This window comes from Periplaneta americana, chromosome 4 (genome assembly GCF_040183065.1).
Source record: "Periplaneta americana isolate PAMFEO1 chromosome 4, P.americana_PAMFEO1_priV1, whole genome shotgun sequence".
NCBI lineage: Eukaryota > Metazoa > Arthropoda > Insecta > Blattodea > Blattidae > Periplaneta > Periplaneta americana.
The window spans coordinates 204,581,011-204,604,559 of record NC_091120.1 but is presented as its reverse complement, the minus strand read 5'-3'; the positions used below and the strand labels follow the sequence as shown (position 1 = coordinate 204,604,559).

The 23,549-nt window shown below is 38.8% G+C and overlaps 2 protein-coding genes across 3 annotated transcripts in view; one reads left to right on the top strand and one right to left on the bottom strand.

Annotated features, from left to right (window-relative positions):
- LOC138698660 (solute carrier family 35 member F2-like) overlaps positions 1 to 1,140 on the bottom strand; it is a 42,379-nt gene extending 41,239 nt beyond the window's left edge. The window contains exon 1 of one of the 2 annotated variants that reach the window (XM_069824805.1): positions 876 to 1,140. In XM_069824805.1, the coding sequence (XP_069680906.1) occupies positions 876 to 982 (107 nt within the window). In that variant the 5' untranslated portion in view covers positions 983 to 1,140. Of the gene's footprint in view, positions 1 to 310; positions 736 to 875 lie in introns of those variants that run through there. The other variant, XM_069824804.1, reaches the window with a different exon arrangement.
- Positions 1,141 to 1,276: 136 nt separating this feature from the next.
- Rab39 (RAS oncogene family member Rab39) lies at positions 1,277 to 23,162 on the top strand. Its single transcript, XM_069824806.1, has 3 exons — positions 1,277 to 1,517; positions 1,594 to 1,703; positions 4,518 to 23,162. Exons 1-3 carry the CDS (start codon positions 1,410 to 1,412, stop codon positions 4,942 to 4,944), a joined length of 645 nt encoding a protein of 214 aa, XP_069680907.1. The 5' UTR covers positions 1,277 to 1,409; the 3' UTR covers positions 4,945 to 23,162.
- The last annotated feature ends 387 nt before the right edge of the window (positions 23,163 to 23,549 follow it).

The following is a 23,549-nucleotide window of genomic DNA, read 5'->3' as shown; positions in this document are numbered from 1 at the left end:
TATATACTAGACTGTGATATTAGTCTAAAGATTGCTACAATTAAACAATATGTAACAACTATAACTAGCATGGGTGCAGAATTACTCCATGTGTAATGAAATATGAGGAAAAAGAAACAAAAAAAAAAAAACACATAGGCAACAGGAGAGAAAAACTAGCGTATTATTTGACCTTGTGGTACTAAAGAGTGTACGTTAATTCATGAGAGAGAAAGAAGTGGCATAAGGGGCTGTCGAGCAACGCCACAAAATCTTTCTGAATATCAAAATGGGGTGAGCTCTTTCAGTTCAGCTACGTTAAACAGACAACCTGGTGGCACCGATGATTGCGACAAGCCCGGGGCTGTGCCTGGGGACCGCGTCCTGAAGCTGGTCCGGCGGGATGGGCTGATAGGGGCCGGCGCACCGAGGACTGCTCACGAGGTCGTAGGACAGGCTGGAAGTGTCGATCTCCACGCTGGAATCTGAGTGACTGTTGGTAGTCATGGAGCACTCCACCAGGGACAGCTTGCGGCCGGGGATTTCGGCGAGGCTCAGTCTTCGGGGCCTGTCCCACGGACTGCATTCCGCCAACGAGCTGCGGCGCCACCCGGAAGAAGAAGGGACGGAAGAAGCGGGGGACGAGCGTCGTACTGTCACAGGGACGGGGGCGGACATACGCCTCGCGTACCGCACGTCCACCAGGGACGTCAGTGAGCTGGGCCGAGGGTACGACGCCATGGCCAGGGACGCACTGAGGAGATTAGCTCGCAGGTGTCCGAGGACTGATCTCACTCATCAGCCATGCAAATCCCATCCACGTGTTCGCGTCAAGGAGACGCCCGATATGAATATGCATGAACTACAAACATAACCTGTAGACCACTAATACTTACCATCGACCTAGCTCGGACAGATATTTGTCGGCTTTCTCAAATATGCCATCGTTGGAGTGATCGCTCGTGCCATTCGCTACACGCCCAACAATTCTCTGTTCCGCCATAACACGAAATTTGCTTCCTCTAATGAAGATTCCAGCTTACAAATATTATTGGTCCACTAAATTATAATCAACCAATCGTGATCAATGTTTCATTGAATCGAATTACAGGGCAAGCAGGCAACATAACTTTCTCCATGTCCTCATTCTTCAGAGCAAATGAACATTTTATTCTGTTGGTAGTCCTGAATCATATTGTTATGTATCAGAACATACAAAAATAGAAAATACCACGCTACATAACAAGAAGTAATTCTCATTTCGAAATGTTGCCAGTATTGCCATTATTTGTCCTGAGACCGGAAGTGGGATCAGTGTGTCACGGTCAGCTGAGAAGAAGGTTATATACGTCTAATTTTAAAGACTTCCTTCAGTGAATGTACACGATGACAAACGCTAATAGTTTCAATGTTTAATAAGTGTTGTCAGAATGGTTGAGCCAATTTTCGATTACCAGTTTCGGTTAATTCTAATTGGTGATAGTACAGTTGGTAAAAGTTCCTTATTAAAATACTTCACGGATGGGAAATTTGCTGAGGTATGTGACATGAGCTTAGTGAATGACTCATCTTGAAATTGCGAATATTTTATTATTCTAAACCTTAATTGTGTAGCTTTCAGATCCAACAGTTGGTGTTGATTTCTTTGCCCGTCTGATAGAAGTGAAAGATGGAACTAGGATAAAATTGCAGCTATGGGACACTGCTGGGCAGGAAAGATTTAGGTATGTTTACATTTTTCATTTGAGAGAGTTTATTTACGTAGCTACAGACATGTAGTCAACAAACGTCACATTACTAGTACCACTTTCCTCCTTGCCCTTGGTTAATTCTGTATAATAAAATGCACATACCATTCATTTCGACCAATTTTACGTTGTTTTACAACTGCACGAATTTAGCACTGACGTTATGGTTAAATTAAGCGTTTTTGTACAAAGTGTAATGATAGCTATCGCTTAACATCCTGACTACTTATTTAATTTTTTTTTTTAAGTTAGGCGAATCTTAATGTTTGCATCATCGTGACTTCACCACCATAATTTATTCCATTAGGCTGCATGACAGACACGAAAAATTAAAAAAATTATATAACTTGACCCTAGATAATTCCATGTGCGACAGGTAAGTGTTTGTGAGGTATTTTAACACTTTTGACAATGGTAATTCCAACATTGAACTTCCATCAGATATCAGACGAATAAATTTATTAATGACCCCTGAAGATTCTTGGACCTTTGTCACGAGCTTCTCGAGAGCTTGAGACATAAACCCTATCATTTTGAAGAGTTTTTCGTCAGTAAAAAGAATTCTTTTGTGCCCATTCTGAGCGTAATGCTGAACAAAGTGTCTTCATTTAAACTCCCTCTGCTGCTTCCATTAGGGACCGAGGAAATGACTTGTGCTTCGCCAGTAAGCTCTTACCCTGGGTCATTTCTAAGTATGCTGGACATCATAATTCTTGAAATCTGCAGCTCATAGCTAGCACAGTGATTTTTGGAATATGAGCCGCCACTGTTGAACCAGCATTTTGGTCCTCATGGTGTGAGGGTGGTCTTGCCTCGGACAGTCAGCATTTGTCCCTAGATCAGCGGACCTCTTGATGGTCCGAAACACAAATATTCTGCTGATTCGAAATTTTTTAATGGTCATGGAAATATCAGAAGCTGGTTTTCCAAGCCTATGAAGTGCTGTCACTGCTACACGATTTTCGTTATCACCCCACACCATGACGAAAATCTCACAACGGCACCTTTGATGCTTCGCTGCAAGGGTGGTAAATAACTTTCAAAACTGGTTATACAGCCTCACTTAAAAATTTGTAACAGTATTTTATTGTAAGATTAGGTATTATACCAACTGTTATTGTTATTATTATTATTATTATATTACTCCCCAAAGATAGAGCGCTTGGTATTATTTATCAGTTTAAATGAAATGTTTAACCATAATATGTACACCACATAATGGTATTTGGTTTGACATATCCATATGAATAGCCTATAATGGTTGAACATTAAACTGCAACCATGGACTACACATTCCTTCTGCTACCTGAACTATTCACATCAACGCCTGTGTCTTTAATATTCAAACATAACAGGATCGCTAACATCTAATCACTGACTTTGCCTCTGCCTAAAATTCTAAATCTGCTACACAAAAATATGACTTGACTTTAGTAATAATAGTAATGTTATAAAACTGGCAAATACTGTAAATAATGGGTAGACCTATTCATAATATGGGTTGAAAATTGTCACACTAGCAACACTTATAATCAGTTTTTCCCATGATTCTCATTGAATCACAGCTAGCAATATTCTGGGCTTCATGTGGCAAACTAACGAACTTCCGTGATGATCTGCCTTGCATCATAAGAGTTACCATAATCATCCATTCCAACCATCATCAACCATGACCATCACCACCATTAACCACCTGCAAATCAATAACCATGTTCCTATCAACAACAATCGACCATGACCATCACCACTATCAACCACTTTCACATCCATAACCATCACCACCATTAACCACCTCCAAATCAACAACCATGACCACCACCACAATCAACCACTTTCACATCCACAACCATCACCACCATTAACCACCTCCAAATCAACAACCATGACCATCATCACCATAAACCACCTCCAAATCAACAACCATGACCATCACCACTATCAACCACTTTCACATCCACAACCATCACCACCATTAACCACCTCCAAATCAACAACCATGACCATCATCACTATGAACCACTTTCACATCCACAACCATCACCACCATTAACCACCTCCAAATCAACAACCATGACCATCATCACTATGAACCACTTTCACATCCACAACCATCACCACCATTAACCACCTCCAAATCAACAACCATGACCACCACCACCACAATCAACCACTTTCACATCCACAACCATCACCACCATTAACCACCTCAAATCAACAACCATGACCACCACCACCACCACCACAATCAACCACTTCCACAATCATCAACCACTATGACTCCATAAATCTACCACAACTGTCACCACAATTAACCACATTAACGACCGTGACCCTTATCAACTATCATCTATTTTCAACAATTAACAATCTATATCATCATATACCATGAACAACCAAGAGTCCACACCTGTGGAGTAACAGTCAGCGCGTCTGGCCGCGAAACCAGGTGGCCTGGGTTCGAATCCCGGTCGGGGCAAGTTACCTGATTGAGGTTTTTCCAGGGTTTTCCCTCAACCCAATACGAGCAAATGCTGGGTAACTTTCGGTGTTGGACCCCAGACTCATTTCACCAGCATTATCACCTTCATATCATTCAGACGCTAAATAACCTAGATGTTGATACAGCATCGTAAAATAACCCAATAAAATAAAAAAAACAACCATGCCCTTCATCAATCACCTCCACTAACATTCTCATCAGTAGTCACCACTAGTCACCAATCACCTCCAACATCACCACCACCATCAGTTATCCCAAGCATCTCAGTGACTACCATGAACCTTATGCAGGTCCATCACCAAGTCGTACTACCGCAACTCCGTGGGGGCGCTGCTGGTGTACGACATCACGAACCGCGCCAGCTTCGAGCACATCCCGCTGTGGATGATGGAGGCGCGGCGCCACATCGAGCCGCACCGCCCCGTGTTCGCGCTGGTGGGCTGCAAGCTGGACCTGGAGCGGCGCGAGGTGAGCCGCGAGGAGGCGCGCGCCTTCGCAGAGCAGCACGGCCTGCACCACGTGGAGACCTCCGCCCGCACGGGCGCCCACGTCGAGGAGGCCTTCCACGCCGTCACGCAGGAGGTGTACGCCCGTATCCAGTCGGGAGAGTACAAGGTCGAGGACGGCTGGGACGGCATCAAGACGGGCTTCCAGCGGCCGGGCGGCCTCGACTTCAACCTGGTGGAGGCAGAGCCCGCCAAGTCCACGTGCTGCTGAGAGACGTGCACGCGTAGTGACATATCAGGACTCCGTGCGGCGACGGCACGGCACAGGGAGCAGTCTGTAGCCAGGGGAGACTGTTTGCGAAGTATAGATTACACGATGCTCTGAAGGTTCAATCTATCTCCGTCTTCAAGTGATAAAGGGAGGAAAGAGCAAAATTCGACTTGCGGCCATTACATACGGCTAAATGCAATTTGCAGTTTGAGAACAGACAACCCTAAACTGCGGATACTTTGAACACAGAGGAAACTTTGACCGTTTTTTTCAGAAAATCATATTTAGGTTTCTACATGCTCCACTTGTTATAGATGGAGGTAAATTATCATAAAACCATTCTCATATTAAATTTACCTCCATCTATAACAAGTGGTCCACATCTGTGGAGTAACGGTCAACACGTCTGGCCACGAAACCAGGTGGCCCGGGTTCGATTCCCGGTCGGGGCAAGTTACCTGGTTGAGGTTTTTTCCGGGGTTTTCCCTCAACCCAATATAAGCAAATGCTGGGTAACTTTCGGTGCTGGACCCCGGACTCATTTCACCGTCATTATCACCTTCATTTCATTCAGACGCTAAATAACCTAAGATGTTGATAAAGCGTCGTAAAATAATTACTAAAAAAAATTATAACAAGTGCAGCATGTAGAAACCTAAATTTGATTTTCTGAAAAAATGGTCAAAGTTTCCTCTGTGTTCAAAGTATCCCCAGTTTACGGAACGCGAAATTATAGACAGGTTGACAGTGGTAGAGGTTTTCTAAGGTGGCTCAAAATTCCCGCACCATAGGCTGGATTACAATATTTGCTCTGTGTGATGGCCACTAGTGTCAAAGCACAACTCTAGGCGTTCACCCATGTCTCACAGGATGCGGGTCATTAAGTCCGACGAAAAGACACAGCACTCAGAAGCAATTCGTTCTCGCAGATGCTGTTTGTCCCTGATTTTCACATTGTACACTTTTGCTAAATACATTGGATTGAAATCCAGGGATTGGGGAGCCCATTCCACGTGTCCCCTATAGCCAGTCCAGCCAAGGACATGCTTGCACGAATCACTACAGATGCAAACCAATTATGTCAAAGTCAAATTAATGTTTTTCTCGTGCCAGGTATGTTATACTCATGACAGTGTCTTAAAAAAGCAGGAGACCATGATGCTGTCTTTTCACAGACCACACCAAACCACGATCCAGTCTGCACATCGTTTCTTGTCAATAAACCAATGTGAATTCTGGTCGGACAAGTAGCGCAAATTCTGCTGGTCTATCTCACCATTCACATAAAAATTAGCTTCATTAGTCCACACCTGTGGAGTAACGGCTAGCGTGTATGACCGCACAACCAGGTGGCCCGGGTTCGATTCTCGGTCGGGGCAAGTTATCTGGTTCAGGTTTTTTCCGGGGTTTTCCCTCAACCCAATATGAGCAAATGCTGGGTAACTTTCGGTGCTGGGCCCGGACTCATTTCACCGGCGTTATCACCTTCATCTCATTCAGACGCTAAATGACCTAAGCTGTTGATAAAGCGTCGTAAAATAACCTACTACTAGCTTAATTACAGAACGTGATCGTGCACGAAAATTCCTCACCCTCTTCCATCTTTCAAAGAAACCATTTAAACATTTCAGCTAAATGATCAGGATTGTCTTCTGTCATAGCGAGATGAGGCTGAAGATTCGCCATAGATTACCTGACATTCACCTAATGGGAAAAATCTCGGAAAAAACTCAACCAGGTAATCAGCCCAAGCGGGAATCGAACCTGTGCTCGAGCACAACTCCAGATCAGGAGACAAGTGTCTCAGCCAACTGAGCTGTGCCAGTGACAACTTAAAAAGTGAAACTTGAGCTTCTCCAAGGTGCACTGGATGGTTGTTTGGGAAATGCCCAATTCCGAGCTTCTTTGGGCTCGAGATACACCTTTACCAGGACAGTGTACTCCATGTGCTTGGTCATCCTCTTCCAGGTGCGTCCGCCAAACTACTTATGGTTTTCAATTCCTGGAGCAACCTGCTAACAGTGATGAGTGCTATATGCTGTCAATTAAATTCTGTTGTAACATCCCTGTGGGAGTAGCCTTCGCAACCAAAACCAGAATAACTCCTACCCACTCTTCAACAGGCAGCACGGTTCACCTACAAAAAGAAATCGCAAATATGTCACAGTTATCGTAATCCGTCTATGGTGCAGCATTTTGGACCACCCTGTAGATAAGAATTATAAGCGAGAAGGAACTACGAACTGGGTAAAATAAAAGAGTGACAAATACCTTTATCCAACAGATTTGATCTTCCCGCACCTCTGTAAGACGCAAATAAGGTGCATAAGCAACTACCTAAATCTACCCGTTTACCACATCAGTACAGAGTGGGTAGTTACTTATCAAAGATGTCGTTACAAATCTTCGGATCAAATCAGTTGTTGAATAACTCCACTTTCCCAAGTTATTTCTTTCTCAGTCCGTTTGGTGGCAGTTTAAAGTTTCAGTTACTTTTCAACTTAATTTAGTTTTGCACTGGCCCCAATATACATGCTACTTTCTCCACTTTCACCTGGAAATGAAGATACATGCAACCTTCGAAACGTCGTTCACTCCACATTTTGCTACCAAAGGCGAACAGTCCAATACAGACATCTTGAAGGTGCCGAGCACTTCGTGGTGATTGCTATTCGACCCGGAGGCGTAATTTTCTAGTGTGATAACGTGTTTAGCTCGTGGTTGACTTTGGTGGTCTAGTGGTTACTGCACAAGTCTTCAGACCCTAGCGTCGCAGGTTCAAACCCGGCTGAAAGAGATGGATGTTCGGACAAAAAATTGTGACTGAGGGGAAAAAAGGTTCAGTGCCACAATAATTGTATGACATTTGATCCGTTAATGTCATAAATAAATCCACCTGTAGATGGTTCTACAAGTAGGAACATGTGCATTATAGATGCTGTGATGTTCACGGCCCCACAGATCTCTAGTTACACATATAATAAGTAGGATAAAAAATTTCCAGCTGTCCTCTTTTTGAAGAAAATTAGTAGCAGAGTTCTTAGGCCCCAGTTTTACTGCTGAAAGTTGCTTTCAGCCTGGTTTCAGTCTGCGAACTTTGGTTCCCTATCTCCCAATCTTTTACACAAGTGGTGGTGGTTCACGAACGAGAAACTGCCAACTTGAAAAAGAGAATTGAAATTACAAGATAATTAAACCAAAAATTAATGCCATAACAGAATAAAATTATCATAAAACATGTCAGAGTCTGCTGTGCAACAGTATAACACATTGTTACTGGGACGCTTCTTCAAAGGGAAAGATTTTCATAATCCAGCAGCATAACAAGTATGAGGGTCGGTGCTGCAGTATTTGTCAGCATACTGCTGTGTAAAACTGTTAATCTTTAAATATTTGATGCCGAAAAATGTATTGCAGAATACACATAACTACAATTTCCTCACTCAATAATGAACTATTATTGTTTTACTAAAGGGTCTGTTCATGCTATCCAATAATGATTTGCATAAAGGTACGGTCACACGTCGCTACTTTTTCTGCGCAACTTTTGTACTGCAGCTGCAAAAGTTGCGTGTCGTGTTCACACGTAAGCCAAAAGTAGCGCGCTGCATGCTACTTTTCGTGCTGCGCAACCCGAGTGCTGCAAAAGTTGCAACTGGAGGTTGCAGGTCTGTTCACACACAAGGCGCTACTTTTGCAGCCGCAGTCATGCTGCAGGTTTCCATCTCCGTGTTGACTTCTCAATATACATTTTGTGGTTATGTTCACATTATTAAGAAACTCATGTGGAAGCTTACTTATCTATTATTTGCTTTTCTGTCGTATCTAGTATTCAGAAATTGGCATTATTTTTACTATAAAGCTTTTAAAAACGCCTATATACTTAAATGATAACCAACAGCATATTCACGTAATCGATGTTGGCAACCCTCATGTTTGAAACGCTACGGAAAATTAAAAAAATGAATTATATCATCAGCAAATATGCTCAGACTGTGTTGTGCATTTAATAACTGTTACAAATAATTTATTTTCATCATATCTAACATTAAAATATATCCAAACAATAAAAGTATCATTGGCACATTTGGGTGGCAACACTGGTCGCAACCGCAGCAAAAGTTTCAACAAAACCGATATCAAAAATGCTGCGGCTGCAACCCTGAGAACGCTGTTCACACGTCGCTACTTCTAAGCTGCGCGCAGCATGGAAAAGTAGCGGGCAGCAGGTTCGGCAGCCGCTACTTTTCGGGTTGCACCGTTGTTCACACGTCGCAGTACGAGAGTTGCGCAGTTTTTTGTACTGCAGCGCTGCAAAAGTAGCGACGTGTGACCGTACCTTAATACTGACGTAAATGAAAAAAAAAATTGTTTTATGAAGCAAGAATGTGTGCCAAGCCAGTACCTACAAGTTCAAATATTTATGAATTGCTAAAATAATATATAATGAGATAATTTGAAGTGTACCCTAATGTAAATATGACATTAAGAAACGTACTAACAGTAGCTTTTTCAAGAAGATCTCTGTCAAAATTCGAACTAGTGAAAACTTGCCTTTGAACGTAAGAGTTTGGTGATATTCTGTTCAACATTATTTGGCTTCAAAATTAAATTATTTCTTTGTTATAAGTGAATTTATTACCGCATAAAATAAATAAAAATCAGATAAAGTTACGTAACCCATCTGATAAGTATTTTGTTAGCCTACATCTTATGTTAATGACTTAATTAGAGTGCATATTTTATTCCTCTTTAAGATCAGATTTTCCTGTAAGGTGCCTCTGACCACATTGTTAAGGCTCATTCACAATGACAATTAAACATAACGTGAGCGTTAACTTAAGAATATAAACGTTACGGTAAAATCAAGAAGTCATACCATCATTCACGATGGGAACATAAACATAATAGCAAACATACTTGGTAACCATGGAAACATAACAACGACGCCATTTTCTCATTATACTGGGAACATAAACATAACAGCAAACATACTTGGTAACCATGGAAACATAACGACGCCATTTTCTCATTATACTGTCGTATACTTCAGCGCTCCACGATTGTGTTCTGTTTGCAAATCACGTAAGCAAAAGCATGAAAGTTTGGAGTTTACAAACTTTCATGTTAAAGGCCCATTCACAATGAAAATTAAACATAACCGTAACATAAACACAGAAGTTTGCACCAGGCTACCAAATGGGATCATTCACAATGATTCACGTAAGCATTGACATAAACATTACCGTAAGATGTTAACACGAAAGTTGCTTATGCTTACGTGATTTGCAAACAGAACACAATCGTGGAGCGCTGAAGTATATGACAGAAGGAAATGGCGTCGTTGTTATGTTTCCATGGTTACCAAGTATGTTTGCTGTTATGTTTATGTTCCCATCGTGAATGATGGTATGACTTCTTGATTTTACTGTAAGTTAACGCTTACGTTATGTTTAATTTTCATTACTTGTTTGGTGCTAGCTTCTGGCAGAGTGGATAAATTTCAAGTCCGTCAAGTCACAGTACAACTCTGGAAATGTACATTGCATAACAACAGATTACGTTAAGTTATTTGACACTTTCATGAGGGAAGGAGCAAATACAATAAGAATGTAATTGAAATACTTCTGAAAACTTTGACGACTCTCGTATCTCACAGATTAGTGATCTTGTGTGTCCTTGTTAATTTCCAACACTCTTTCCTTACATTTCGTTACAAATTTGTATTAGCTTGTGATTAGTGACAAAAGAAGAACCAAGATAGTTGAAGCAACAAGCTCGAAAATCATGCGACAAAGTGAAATGTATTATCACTTCCAGTTGAGAGCCACTGAACAAATTTTCAAGTAAACAGCAAAGAAGTGAGAAAGTCGTGGCCTAGTGTAATAAAGTGACAGCAGAATGAGACTCCAAGTTGCTGAGGAAGGACTCTAGAGCGCCTGAACAAATAGTGAGAATTTAGGTTACACTAGCTGTAATGAAAGTGTAAAATATTCAAAGTAGAAGCCAAAGTCTTGCAGCATGCCATGTTTCCCTGACTACAAACCACTTATGAGGCAACTAGGCCAGGAGATAATGGGGTAGAGTGGCCAGTTCCTTTCCCACCTCCATTGCATATATCGCCGATTAGCTACATGTTACACTAATCAGGCTTCAGATGCAAAGAAACAATTGGACATTTAGGAGTTAAAAATCATAGTGCCAGTCCACACTTGTGGAGTAACGATTAGAGCATCTAGCCGCGAAACCATGTGGCCCGGGTTCGATTCCCGGTCAGGGCAAATTACCTGGTTGAGGTTTTTTTCCGGGGTTTTCCCTCAACCCAATATGAGCAAATGCTGGGTAACTTTCGGTGCTGGACCCCGGACTCATTTCACCGACATTATCACCTTCATCTTATTCAGACACTAAATAACCTAAGCTGTTGATAAAGCGTCGTAAAATAACCTACTAAAATAAATCATAGTGCCAGTTTCATCAGAGGAAGTAAATTCATTGGTCCCATATAGTAGATTTAGGCCTACTGCATTGAAAACTCCCTTTGTTTATGAATAGGGATTCTGTTTTGCAGTAAATAAAAACATTTTAAACTCTGTATAAGAATTTGGTTAATTTCTGTGTTATTTCACATTTAAAAACTATAAACTGATTGACTCTATTGTCGGTTACCACGTCTAGCCGCGAAACCAGGTGGCTGGATTCGATTCCCGGTCGGGATAAGTTACCTGGTTGAGGTTTTTTCCGGGGCTTTCCCTCAACCAATATGAGCAAATGCTGAGTAACTTACAGTGTTGGACTCCGGACTCATTTCACCGGCATTATCACCTTCATCTCATTCAGACGCTAAATAACCAAAGCTGTTGATAAAGCGTCGTAAAATAACCTACTAAAAAAAAAAAAAAATTGACTCTATTGACTCTCATCATGCAAAATAAATGACTGTATATTCCTACAAAGACTAGAGATCTGTATCATAAGGAATCCTAAGGTTCTTTGTATACTTTAACACAGTTTTCTCTCGGCACTTATGCCTTCATATTATGTAGAGAAATTTATGTAACAGACTCCCATCCCGTGTGTGAATAATATAAACTGATACGCATCACAAAATATTCAGGCTATTTCTACTTTATCTTTAAAAATAAAGTCACTCGTGATCTGGTTTGAAGATTACATTCAAAATTCGGTATGAAAACGAGATTTCAATATTCAATTCAAAATTTTGTAAATTTTTTTTTATACAGATGAGATAACCAAGACACATAATTTAGCCTGCTTCAAAAAGTTAGATATCAGCTCATTGAATAGCTATTCCTGACAAACGAAATCACTCTGTAAGGGTACGTACAAGTTGAAGCAATGATAAACAATAAATAAAACGACCTAGCGATGCTTTGGTATTATCAAAGAATCAAGTGTTCATATCGGAGCAACGAGGTCGCAGGAAGCGAACATTTTGATTTATCAGTAGAAGATATTCTATGCATCCACTTAATGAAAGAAGATATATAGAAAGTATCAGCTGCCAAGTTCAAGGGTAATATAACTTAAATATGTACGAAATTGAACTCGTTTCTCATCCCAAAGACAGTATAAATTCGTTGTGTTGTGATTGGTTCTTGTGATCACGTAACATATGATGAATAAATACACAACTGATCAATTTGCCAATATCTGTAATAATTAATTTAATATGCCGAAATAATAAATCGATTAATATTCGGATATATTGATAACCACCAGTAATGATACAGATTAATATTATCTTAATCAGAGATCATATGAACGACAAGAGCGAAGAAAATGGAATTTTTCTTTTTCGTCGCTTTTATCGTTACTCCAATATGCACACCTCAATAACAATGCATGCTTCAATTCTCTCTGATATAGCATCGCTGCTTCTTTTATCGGTTATCGTCGCTCCAACGTGTACGTACCCTAAGGGAGAAAATCAAAGGCACATTGAAATCTTGGCTATAATCAAAGGATTAAATTTCGAATCTGTGTGGAATTGCTATGGAAACCCAAACAAAAGACTGGCTGTTTGTGACCTGAATGAATAACAAGTTTTTTTTACTGCGCAGATCTGAAATGACTCAGCTACTATGGCTATTTGCGCCCTTGACTCTGCTGCACATCTGAGGTCCAGAATTGTGATACGAAGTCACGTGGTCTGTGGTTTGGAAAACATGGCACCCTCGGCAACATTGCCAAATAAGACTGTGTTGTGCTGTATCGCGTCAAGGTGTCCCTAGAAGCAATTTAACCCTTTTCTGCCTGTGTTTCGTTACCCCCCACCTGAGGGTGGAGGAGCTCTTGTCACATATACAGAATTGTGTGATTTCAATCTCTTGGCATGAGACAACTCTACAAGCACAATGGCATGGTGCACAGTCAGCAGTGGTGATGTGTACAATGCAGTACTTTACGTTTCGATGGCAGGACCACAGGGAAATGAAAAAATGCCAACTTTCCACTAGCACACGTCTTGCCCGATCTGTAGTCAGAGCGGAACAAGTACATAATATGTATCACCATAAACTATTCAATGTCAGACCACGTGGTTGCTTTCTTCTTATGAATCTCTAAGTACTACTCTTAGCCATTCTATACCTTTTTGATTTAAATTTCGGAAAAAGCCTGTACAATTTCAGTTTCGGAAAAGTAATATGAAGTTCCTAAGATGTAAAGTGAATTTCATAAAAGGAAATCAGTCATTCTTCTGTAACAGATATGACATGCACATAGTTTTAGAATTTAATTTTTAAAAATGTAAATTTTTTTAAGTTCCATTCTCACCTCGTCATCTTGCAGTCTTCCTTAGATTCATCTGAATTTTCATTATTATTACTCTGAATATTTTCATTTTACCATCATTTTTTGCGCTGTAACAGATGTGACAAGAATGTCACCAAAAATCTGTTAATCCATCTGAATAATTCATTCATTAAATGTTCTGCTCAAGGACAGTCTTTCACTGCAAACCCAGCATTCTCCAAATGTTCCTATTTTCTGCCTTCCTCTTTGCTTCTACATATGATCCATATATCTCAATGTCGTCTATCATCTGATATCTTCTTCTGCCCCGAACTCTTCTCCCGTTCACCATTCCTTCCAGTGCATCCTTCAGTAGGCAGTTTCTTCTCAGAAAGTGACCCAGCCAATTCTGTTTCCTCATTCTGATCAGTTATAAGCATCATTCTTTCTTTATCCACTCTTATATTTTAAAAATTCTTTACTGGCACCTAAAGAATGAGGTTAACTATCTGTGTTGATAAGTTCCGTTTATTTTAATTAAAAAAAAATTATTTTCTGTAATGGATTGACAATGAACACTTAACACGTGTTTGTACTTTATTTTACACGAAAATTAATGCTTCACAAATATTCTGTGAACACATTAAGCTATGAAATATTCACATATTTTACTACATTTTATCATCTTATTTCCACAACAGCAGAGTAAATATTTTTTATATGAGATGTCTGTTATAAAAGATTGGCTGAAACTGAATTTCAGAAAAGATATATATAATTTCGGAAAGCTTTAATATTATTTAAATTACTTTCACTTTATTTTGAATAATATTGTATTAAATTCGATGTAATTGTATAAATCTGTGGCCGGGAGGAAAAAGGTCTTAAGTAAAAATTTTATACTTTTCAGGAAAGCAGTAGAAAGATTGAAATTGGTGTCAATTATAGAGTTTTTTTAATTAAGAGGTTTTTCTTGTATATTATTTGTTTACATTTCTTCTAAAACAGGTAATGTTGCTCATTTAACAATTTTCTTGATTATTTCCAAAAATAGCCGCACTTACGCCCTTTTAAGACTAGAAGCCAAACTGAGTAGAAGGGACTATGTAAACATAAGACCTTTTTCATGTCAAAATAAATGAGAAATGTAAATTATTAGGAATGCAAAATGGGTCTTAAACAATTATAGGACTGTTTACCTGGTGCTTAAAGTTTTAAAAGGAAAGGGCATCAGTATGTGATAAAATGGCTGAAATACAAGTTAGACCTTTTTAATAGGGAAGCATGGAAAGTAAACATGTGATGGTTTGTAAGGAATAAAGTATTAAATATTCTGAAGCCCTTTATTCTGTGTGTGCTTGATTCAAAAAGTACTTAGGACATTTGGTAACGCTCTATAAATCCAGTCAGGAGTCTTATTTGACTTCAGCCGTTTTACCAGATTGTAGAGAATTGTTTCTGCTTTCATAATATATAAAAATCTCATTTAAAAAAAAATTGACTGAAGATCTTTTTTCCTCCCGGCCACAGAAATTATGATGGAAACAACAATCCTCGTTGCCATGTAAACGAATATTATCAATAAACATTGTTCATTGAATGGCTGCATAGCTATGATATTTTATTTTAATATGTAACAGTTGAAATAATGATAAAAGCATTCAAATCCTAAATTCACTTCTTTTCTGAGTTTAGTATCATTTCCGATATTGAATTTACATTTTCCGAAATTGAAATTGAAAAGGTATACGTACATACACTTTCCACACCCTGGTTTCGGCACTCTTTTGGAAGATAATCTGGCAAACTATTCTCCACATGCTGTAAATGGTCTTTCCAGTTTTAATGGTATTCTTTAATTTGACTGACTGTACGAAGGAACTGAAGCTCAGTATTTCTCTGACCCCTCTGTAAGCACATTTTGTGATTTTACGATTAAAATGTAACAAGCTTATGTAATCGAAGTTAAATTTTTTTGTAAAAGGAAACATATCATTCATTGTTATCTGGCTTCATGGTTCTTGTATTATATTATTATTATTATTATTATTATATTTTCCGATTCCGTCCTCATGAACAAACTACATGGTGAAACAGCAGGACTCCCAAGATGTGCCATCTTTCAAAGGACTGAAAAATACATTATTGTCAAGATTGTGCGAATAAAATAACAAGTATTGCTGAAATTCACGCTATTTCGCAATTCTCAGAAGTGCGTCCTTTTTATGGCAGGAAGTATAAAGAAGTTGTACAACAAATTGATAAAATGAGAAAAATTCGAGTTACATCTTACAAATGTCACATATCTCTGGCTACAAGTGTTACCAGCGAATAGGGATTATAAAGAATGGACACTGAGCGAATTTTCCTGTGTTTTGTTTCTCTGTGCGCCAACGGTTAGTTCCACTTTCAAGCGCTAGAGGTTAGTGTAATCGAGCATACGCTAAGATAATAATTGAGAATAGAGTTGAGACACAGGATCCAAACATCGCCTACCTTATTGCATAATCCAGTAACGCTTTGCTTCAAATAAATTCAAGTTAACAGCTTTTCCTTATTTCTCAGTGACAAACTAGTTGTAATAATAATATTTTATATTTCAGATATCATAAATTATATTATAAAATAATATAATACATTATAAAATTAAGTATCGAATTCGTTTAATATTTGTATATAATATAATATAGGTATATGGTTTTACTTCTCGTAAGAGTTTTGTTTTTCCATTTTCAGCGCTATCAAATCATTACATATTTTAATTGTTGTTGGGGTCAACGTCTCAACTCTAGAGTCTAGACATTACAGTTAATGACGGATTTATTATTTTATGGATCCAATTTATTTTATTTGAGTACATAATGTACCTAGATGTATTAATTATATGTGTTATATTTCCACTGTGTGGACTGCTAGCTGGTGTGATGTCAGCGCCAACTCTAGGGAGAAAGCAGAATCTCACGCTTTAGCTGGCTTGAAGGTCATTGAAATCAGTCCGGCTACATCAAAGGTACCAACGCAAAGTGTCCATTCTTTATAATCCCTATTCGCTGGTGTTACTGTTGGTAGTTTTACTAAATGCCATACTGCATTGCTACAGGCTCACAAAAATACCCAGGGACTCTCAGTTATTTCCATTCTAAATTGTGAATATGTCTTCCACATACCATACTGACTGCCATCTCATTCCCTGACATCCTGCAGCTTCTGCATGATCAACGATGATCTCTGAACTCGTGCTTAAATCTAGCAAAACTAAATGTTTTATGAAGCTGTAAAAATTCTTAGCATCCTTTGGAACAGTAAAACAAATGATAAAAGGGGTCCCAAAACATATGTTCGCAGCATATAAACACCCTGATACAGGCAAAATTACTGATTATTTCTCAGCTCACCTGATTCTCTTGTTTTAAAGAACGAATGTCTCCATTAAGACTACAGGTGGCTCTGTGGGACGTCTTTCGAGACCGTAGAAGCCTCTGACACACAAAACAGGAAGTGGAAGAAAAGGTGGGCTACAATAGGCATGCAAGGCTGTAGCGTTTTAGGTACCTACAAAGAAAATCACAATATAAAGGACTTTGATTTTCAGAAACATACCTGAGAAGTCTTGTTGCTAAGGTCTTCATTGTCGAACAGTCAGCTGTCTTCCCTCTAGTGTTATTAATTGAAAAAGAATAGAACAAACTGTAAATCAACTGATGCATGTCATTCAAAAGTAGTGCAAGACAGTGCCATGAAGACCATTGGTGGGAACTGCCAGATCTCTGTGTTGTCAAATCTTGCAGGTAGAACACATGGTGGTCTTTATGATGCAGGCTGAAATTGCCTTCTTGAGCAACAGTTCAGGTCTGATCGCGACTTTGAATAAACTAAGGCCCAGTTTCTTCAACCTTTGTTAAAATGCATCTAACATAGCATTAATTAACTGTAAGTTAAAAGTATGAATTGCTGTTAAAAATATTGCGTTTCTTCAATTTTACATTTCACATTTTAACATTCTGTTTGTTAACTCTGTTAGGACCAGAGATTCTAGAGTTTAACCATAACCTATAACCAAGTATAGGCTCACTTCTGTTTTCTGAACTCTGACAATTGCGATTCTCGCTTGTTTCCGTTGTTTGATTCAGAGAGGATAGAAGTCTTTCTATTCTCTAAGGTTTGATTTATGATTCTTTCCTTGTCTGTACTACAATAGCGTGGAGTGGCGTATTGGTATTGCTGTTATGAAATGGAAAACACTGGAACAAAAAGAAATCGTGGGACTAATTTCTCTTCGTTAGAAAGATACCTTCTGCTGGAAATTATTTCGCAGTATAAACCAATTAATGTGAATAGACAAACAAACGGATCTAAGTTGAAAGTGAAAAGTGTGGTTTGGCAGAAAATAGCCTGTACCTTTGTATGAATTTCTGTTCTGTAAAATCACAGAAATCATCCGCTCTGTTTATGTATTCATGGATATCATTTAGAAATAATCCAGATATACAAGTTCAGCATCTAATGCATCAGCCATATTGGATACTTCTATGCTAACAGAGAGTTCAATGATTTAACTGGATGAAATTGGGCAGTTAAATTAACATAGGTTTTAACAGTAGTTGAAGAAATGCTTCAAATGTTAAGTTTACAGTTAAAATGGAATAACACACTGTTATAATTTAACAAAGGTTGAAGAAACCGGGCCTAAGTGTAAATAATTGACTTAGTTGTTAAATATTGAAAAAACACAATAATAATAATACTAATAACATGAGGTACTAACATCATTAAAAAATGAATATAAAGAGATGTTACAATATTGAAAACAATAAGCTAGGTTAACTGCAAATTTTTGTCTTTGTGGTGACAAATTGCAAGATTAAAACGAACAAAACATTATTTACGTAAGTTGTGACATCTAATTGGATTTTTGAGGACTGTACAGTAAATAAAATTTTAACATTTCAGATCATATCGTTACCGTGCCTCCAAAATCTGCTATGTGCATTTAAACAGATATTTTCAGGAGAAAGGATAAAAAAACATCACTTTTGATTCCATTGATTTTCAAAGTGACTTTGGGTATAATTTCATCATTTTTCATGTACTGTTTGAAGTTACACCGAAAGTAGTTTTCAAAATCAAGGGAATTAAAAGTGATGATGCTTTTTTCTTTCTCCTGAAAAATCTGTTTAAAAGCATATAGTGGATTTTGGAGGCACAGAGACGATATGTGAAACACTAAAGCAGTCTTCAAGAATGGAACAAAATTGAAAACATCAGTAAAGAAACAAGATTTACGTCAAGTAACTGACGCAGAGATGAAATTTATATCCTCAGTTAAAGGTTGTACAAAGAAAGACAACTGACAAATGAAGAAATCATACAGAATTAAGTAATATTTATAAATTACAGATAAATTAGACGTACAGTAACAAAATTAGAAAGAACAGCTAAATAGAATAAACGAAAAAAATTTCTAGAATATAAACATAAAGGAAGGTATGACATAGGCAGACCAAGAAAGAGATGGTACTGAGTTCAGTAATGTAATCCACACAAGTAGATGAACAGAGCACCAAGTTCATTGGAAATATTGTATAGAAAAATGTAAACAAGTTTTACTATAGAGACAAAGGTACTTCATTCTGAAAAGCAACATGCTTATCCTTTTAAGGACAGGAAACCAAATGCATATCATTATGTTTGCAAAAACCAAGAAATTTAATTTCCAAGCAGGTTACAGTTGCTATGGAAACATAAACAAAAGCAGGCGCAGAAATTTGCTGTTTCCAAACTGTACGCATTTACAATCATGTGACAGCAGATGTCAGAGATCTACTGAGACTGGCCCCAGCTGACGATGTAAACAAATGCCTCTGCCCTCACAGTCTGTGGACTAGTGTTACAGAGTCACATATCGTGAGTGCAAACCTAGCAGAAGGCAGTTGATTTTGGAATAAAAAAATACTCTGCAAAACGTGAACTGGGCTACTGGCTCGTAGTAATTTTGTAACATTAAAGTAAGTACCATTAGCAGAATTGTCCATGGCCTTTGCATGGTCCACCAATAATTCCTAGAGTCAGGTGCAGATGGCACTGCCATCTGATTGCCAGTAGAATTCTTTTATAATGAGCAGAGACATTGGATGATCTCTATCTGACCTCCATTAATTCATTGACAAGTAAATCTAATGCATAAATAAACTAATAACTATGTCAATGAAAGGGCGGCCGGGTAGCTCAGTTGGTAGAGCAGCTGGCTACGGACTGGAAGGTCCGGGGTTTGATCCCGAGTGGTGACAGGGTTTTTCTTGTTGCCAAACTTTCAGAATGGCCCCGAGGTTCACTCAGCCTCCTATAAAATCGAGTACTGGGTCTTTCCCGGGGGTAAAAGGCGATCAGAGCGTGGTGCCGACCACACCACCTCATTTTAGTGCCGAGGTCATGGAAAGCATGGGGCTGTACCTCCATGCCCCCCAAGTGCCTTCATGGCGTGTGATTGGGATACCTTTACTTTACTTTTTACCTATGTCTATGAAATAATAAATCATCCTTTTTTTCTACAACAAAATTATGTCCATTTTTCATTACAAAAATATTTACTTGATCGCATTGCAAATTAAAATATGTAATGATCTGATAGCATTCAGTGACTAGGAAATGGAAAAACAAATCACCTATGAGAAGTAAAAGCATAGATATTAAACGAATTTAATACATAATTATATATTATATTATTGTATAATATAATTTGTCCTGCGTCGTGGTCTAAGGCATCCTGCCTATGACTCGCGTTACGGAATGCGCGCTGGTTCGAGTCCTCGTGGGGGAAGAAATTTTCTCATGAAATTTCGGCCAGTGTATGGGACCGGTGCCCACCCAGCATCGTGATGCACTTGGGGAGCTACGATAGGTAGCGAAATCCGGTTGCGAATGCCAGCTATAACGGCTGGGGGAATCATCGTGCTAACCACATGATACCTCCATTCTGGTTGGATGATCGTCCACCTCTCCTTCGGCATGTGAGCGTGAGGCCAGCGGCCGGGTGGTCAGTCTAGGCCCTTCACGGGCTGTAGCACCACGGATTATTATAATATAATTTAGTATATTAGACTTACACATAATTTTTATTTTTATAGCTACTTTATCAGTGAGGAATATTTCGTATTTTGACCCGGTACTAGAAGCAAAGGCATTTTAAGTGCTTACTGAATTATGCATTAAAGTAGGTCATGTCTGGCCCCATTGTCTCAACTCTTTTCTCTTAGATATTATAGGAGGACTCTAATTTCCAGCATGAGGAAGAGGAATAATGTAAAAATTTCTCTCCTAGCCATAATCTGTGCCTGCCATCTAATAATTCCACTTCAGAAACTTGTAGTTGACCATAATGTAAAGCAAACAGTCTACCATCTTTTCAGCTTAGAGGAATTCTTTTCTAATGTCCCTCATATGACCAGCAACACACGTTGGCAACACTGTTCTTTTCATGGAATGTGAATCTTGAGGCATATCATGTGTGGTGCTGGTGGATACAGTAGAGTTGTCTCATATTGGAGATCTGTGACGTGGCAGCTAGTCAAGTGTGAGTCTGGGATGCATGCCCCACGCCCAATGGCCAAACACTGCCAACTCTTAAAAGCAACATGACATGGTTCATACTTGTGCCTTTGAACACTCTCGAGCTCAACTTGTGTCAATTGAACGTGATGTGCTGCAGTTATTGATTATCCACTGTTCACCTCCGTGCAGCATGGTAGGGAGGCCACCTACTTGCCCCCACACACTTTAATGGTGGTTGGTTAGTGATATAGTTTTGGCCTTGCAGTGCTGTGAGATTTAATTTCCCAGATATTCATTTCACCATATTTTAACCCACGACTTTCACCTCGTTTTTGTAATTAGGTCATGACATGTTATATTTACATTAGGATTGCTAGTCTCGTTTAGTTCGAATGGGGAACTAAGTTATCAACTATTTGTTTCAGCATGTCGATTATTTTGAACAATTTAGAACAAACAAATACACTAAAATAATACAGTATTAAGCATTTTGTATTCTAATGAGTCTTTTCTTGTTTAGAAATAAGCATTTCATATAAAAAATTGCTTAAGTCTAATTTGATACTGTCTGAATAGTTGAGATCCATTTTAGCTAAACTTACTGATTTTGAGTACAATGAATTCTAATATTCTGTTATTTTGGTAGGAACATTAAATCCAGACGTTTGAGATGGGCAGGGCATGTAGCACATATGGGCGAATCCAGAAATGCATATAGAGTGTTAGTTGGGATACCGGAGGGAAAAAGACCTTTAGGGAGGCCGAGACGTAGATGGGAGGATAATATTAAAATGGATTTGAGGGAGGTGGGGTATGATGATAGAGACTGGATTAATCTTGCACAGGATAGGGACCGCTGGCGGGCTTATGTGAGGGAGGCAATGAACCTTTGGGTTCCTTAAAAGCCATTTGTAAGTAAGTAAGGCCATATGTTTAGGTTTTAAATGAGAATATCTGAGGATGGAACCAGTTAAAAGCTTCAAAATACATTTGAGAAATCAAATCTCAACACATGGTTGTCCACACCTGTGGAGTAACAGTTAGTGCGTCTGGCCGCGAAACCAGGTGGCCTGGGTTCGATTCCTGGTCGGGGCAAGTTACCTGGTTGAAGTTTTTTCCGGGCTTTTCCCTCAACCCAATATGAGCAAATGCTGGGTAACTTTCGGTGTTGGACCCCGGACTCATTTCACCGGCATTATCACCTTCATCTCATTCAGGAGCTAAATAACCTAAGCTGTTGATAAAGCATCGTAAAAAAAACGTACTCAACACACGGTTCAAATACTCAAAATCATCTTCACAACACAATTATGGTAAAGGCCTCGAATTATATATTTTTCTTTCGTTGGATTTTGAGAATGACTGCAGGTTCATACAAGGTAAAACCTCCCTGCCAATGCTGCATAAGTCAAATTCTGCCCTTTTGTGTCATACATTTTCTCACTCATACTATTGCACAATACATAATACAATCACTGTGGATAATAAATGATTGCCGAAGTTGGCAGGCCTACTTCCTTCTTTCTGAAGCCTTTTCCTCCTGAAGATGACCAGGTTGGGTCTTACTATGTTTGTGTGGCGATTTTTTTTTTTCCTTTTCATTAAGTTGGTGCTTAGACAATTCAAAATGGATGCAAGGCATTGAGTTGACACACCATCCATCTGTATGAAATCTGTTTCTATACTGAAATGTTTAAGCATACACTTTGAGCCAACTTGGAAAATCTTTGGGATGTTCAGAAGCAGTGAGGTTACACTTCAGATACATCCCAAAGCGGATGAAAGGTTCCAGCCAAGTGATGAACAATTAAGGAAGATGCCCCAAATCTGACGAGGGCCATGCATTCCTAGTCAAAGACCGGATTGTTTTTGAGTTCTTGTACATATATAAATAATAAAGTTTACCAGCGTGAGTCTAGACTTCTTTATCTCCCAAACACCCAATCCCAACCAAACACTGTATCCATCCATCCATCCATCTCAAATCGACCGAAATACAGAGAAAATTGACCTTGCAATTTTTAAATACAATTAAACTTTTTCTGTCCGTAGACAAATGTGATACAATGATTTGTGCAAAGTTTGAGGCATCAGAACTTCATAGTGTTTAAATTAAAAATATTTAAATTTATCGTATTTTCATAAAATTAGCAACTTTAAACTGTTGTGGCTCCAAAACCCTTTCACCCAATGATCAAAATCATGGTTTATTTTGATGCTGAGAAATTAAAGTTTATATTGACATGTAAACAGTTTTTCTTACTTTTTATGGAAATGGAGAAATTTAGATTTTTCTTCAT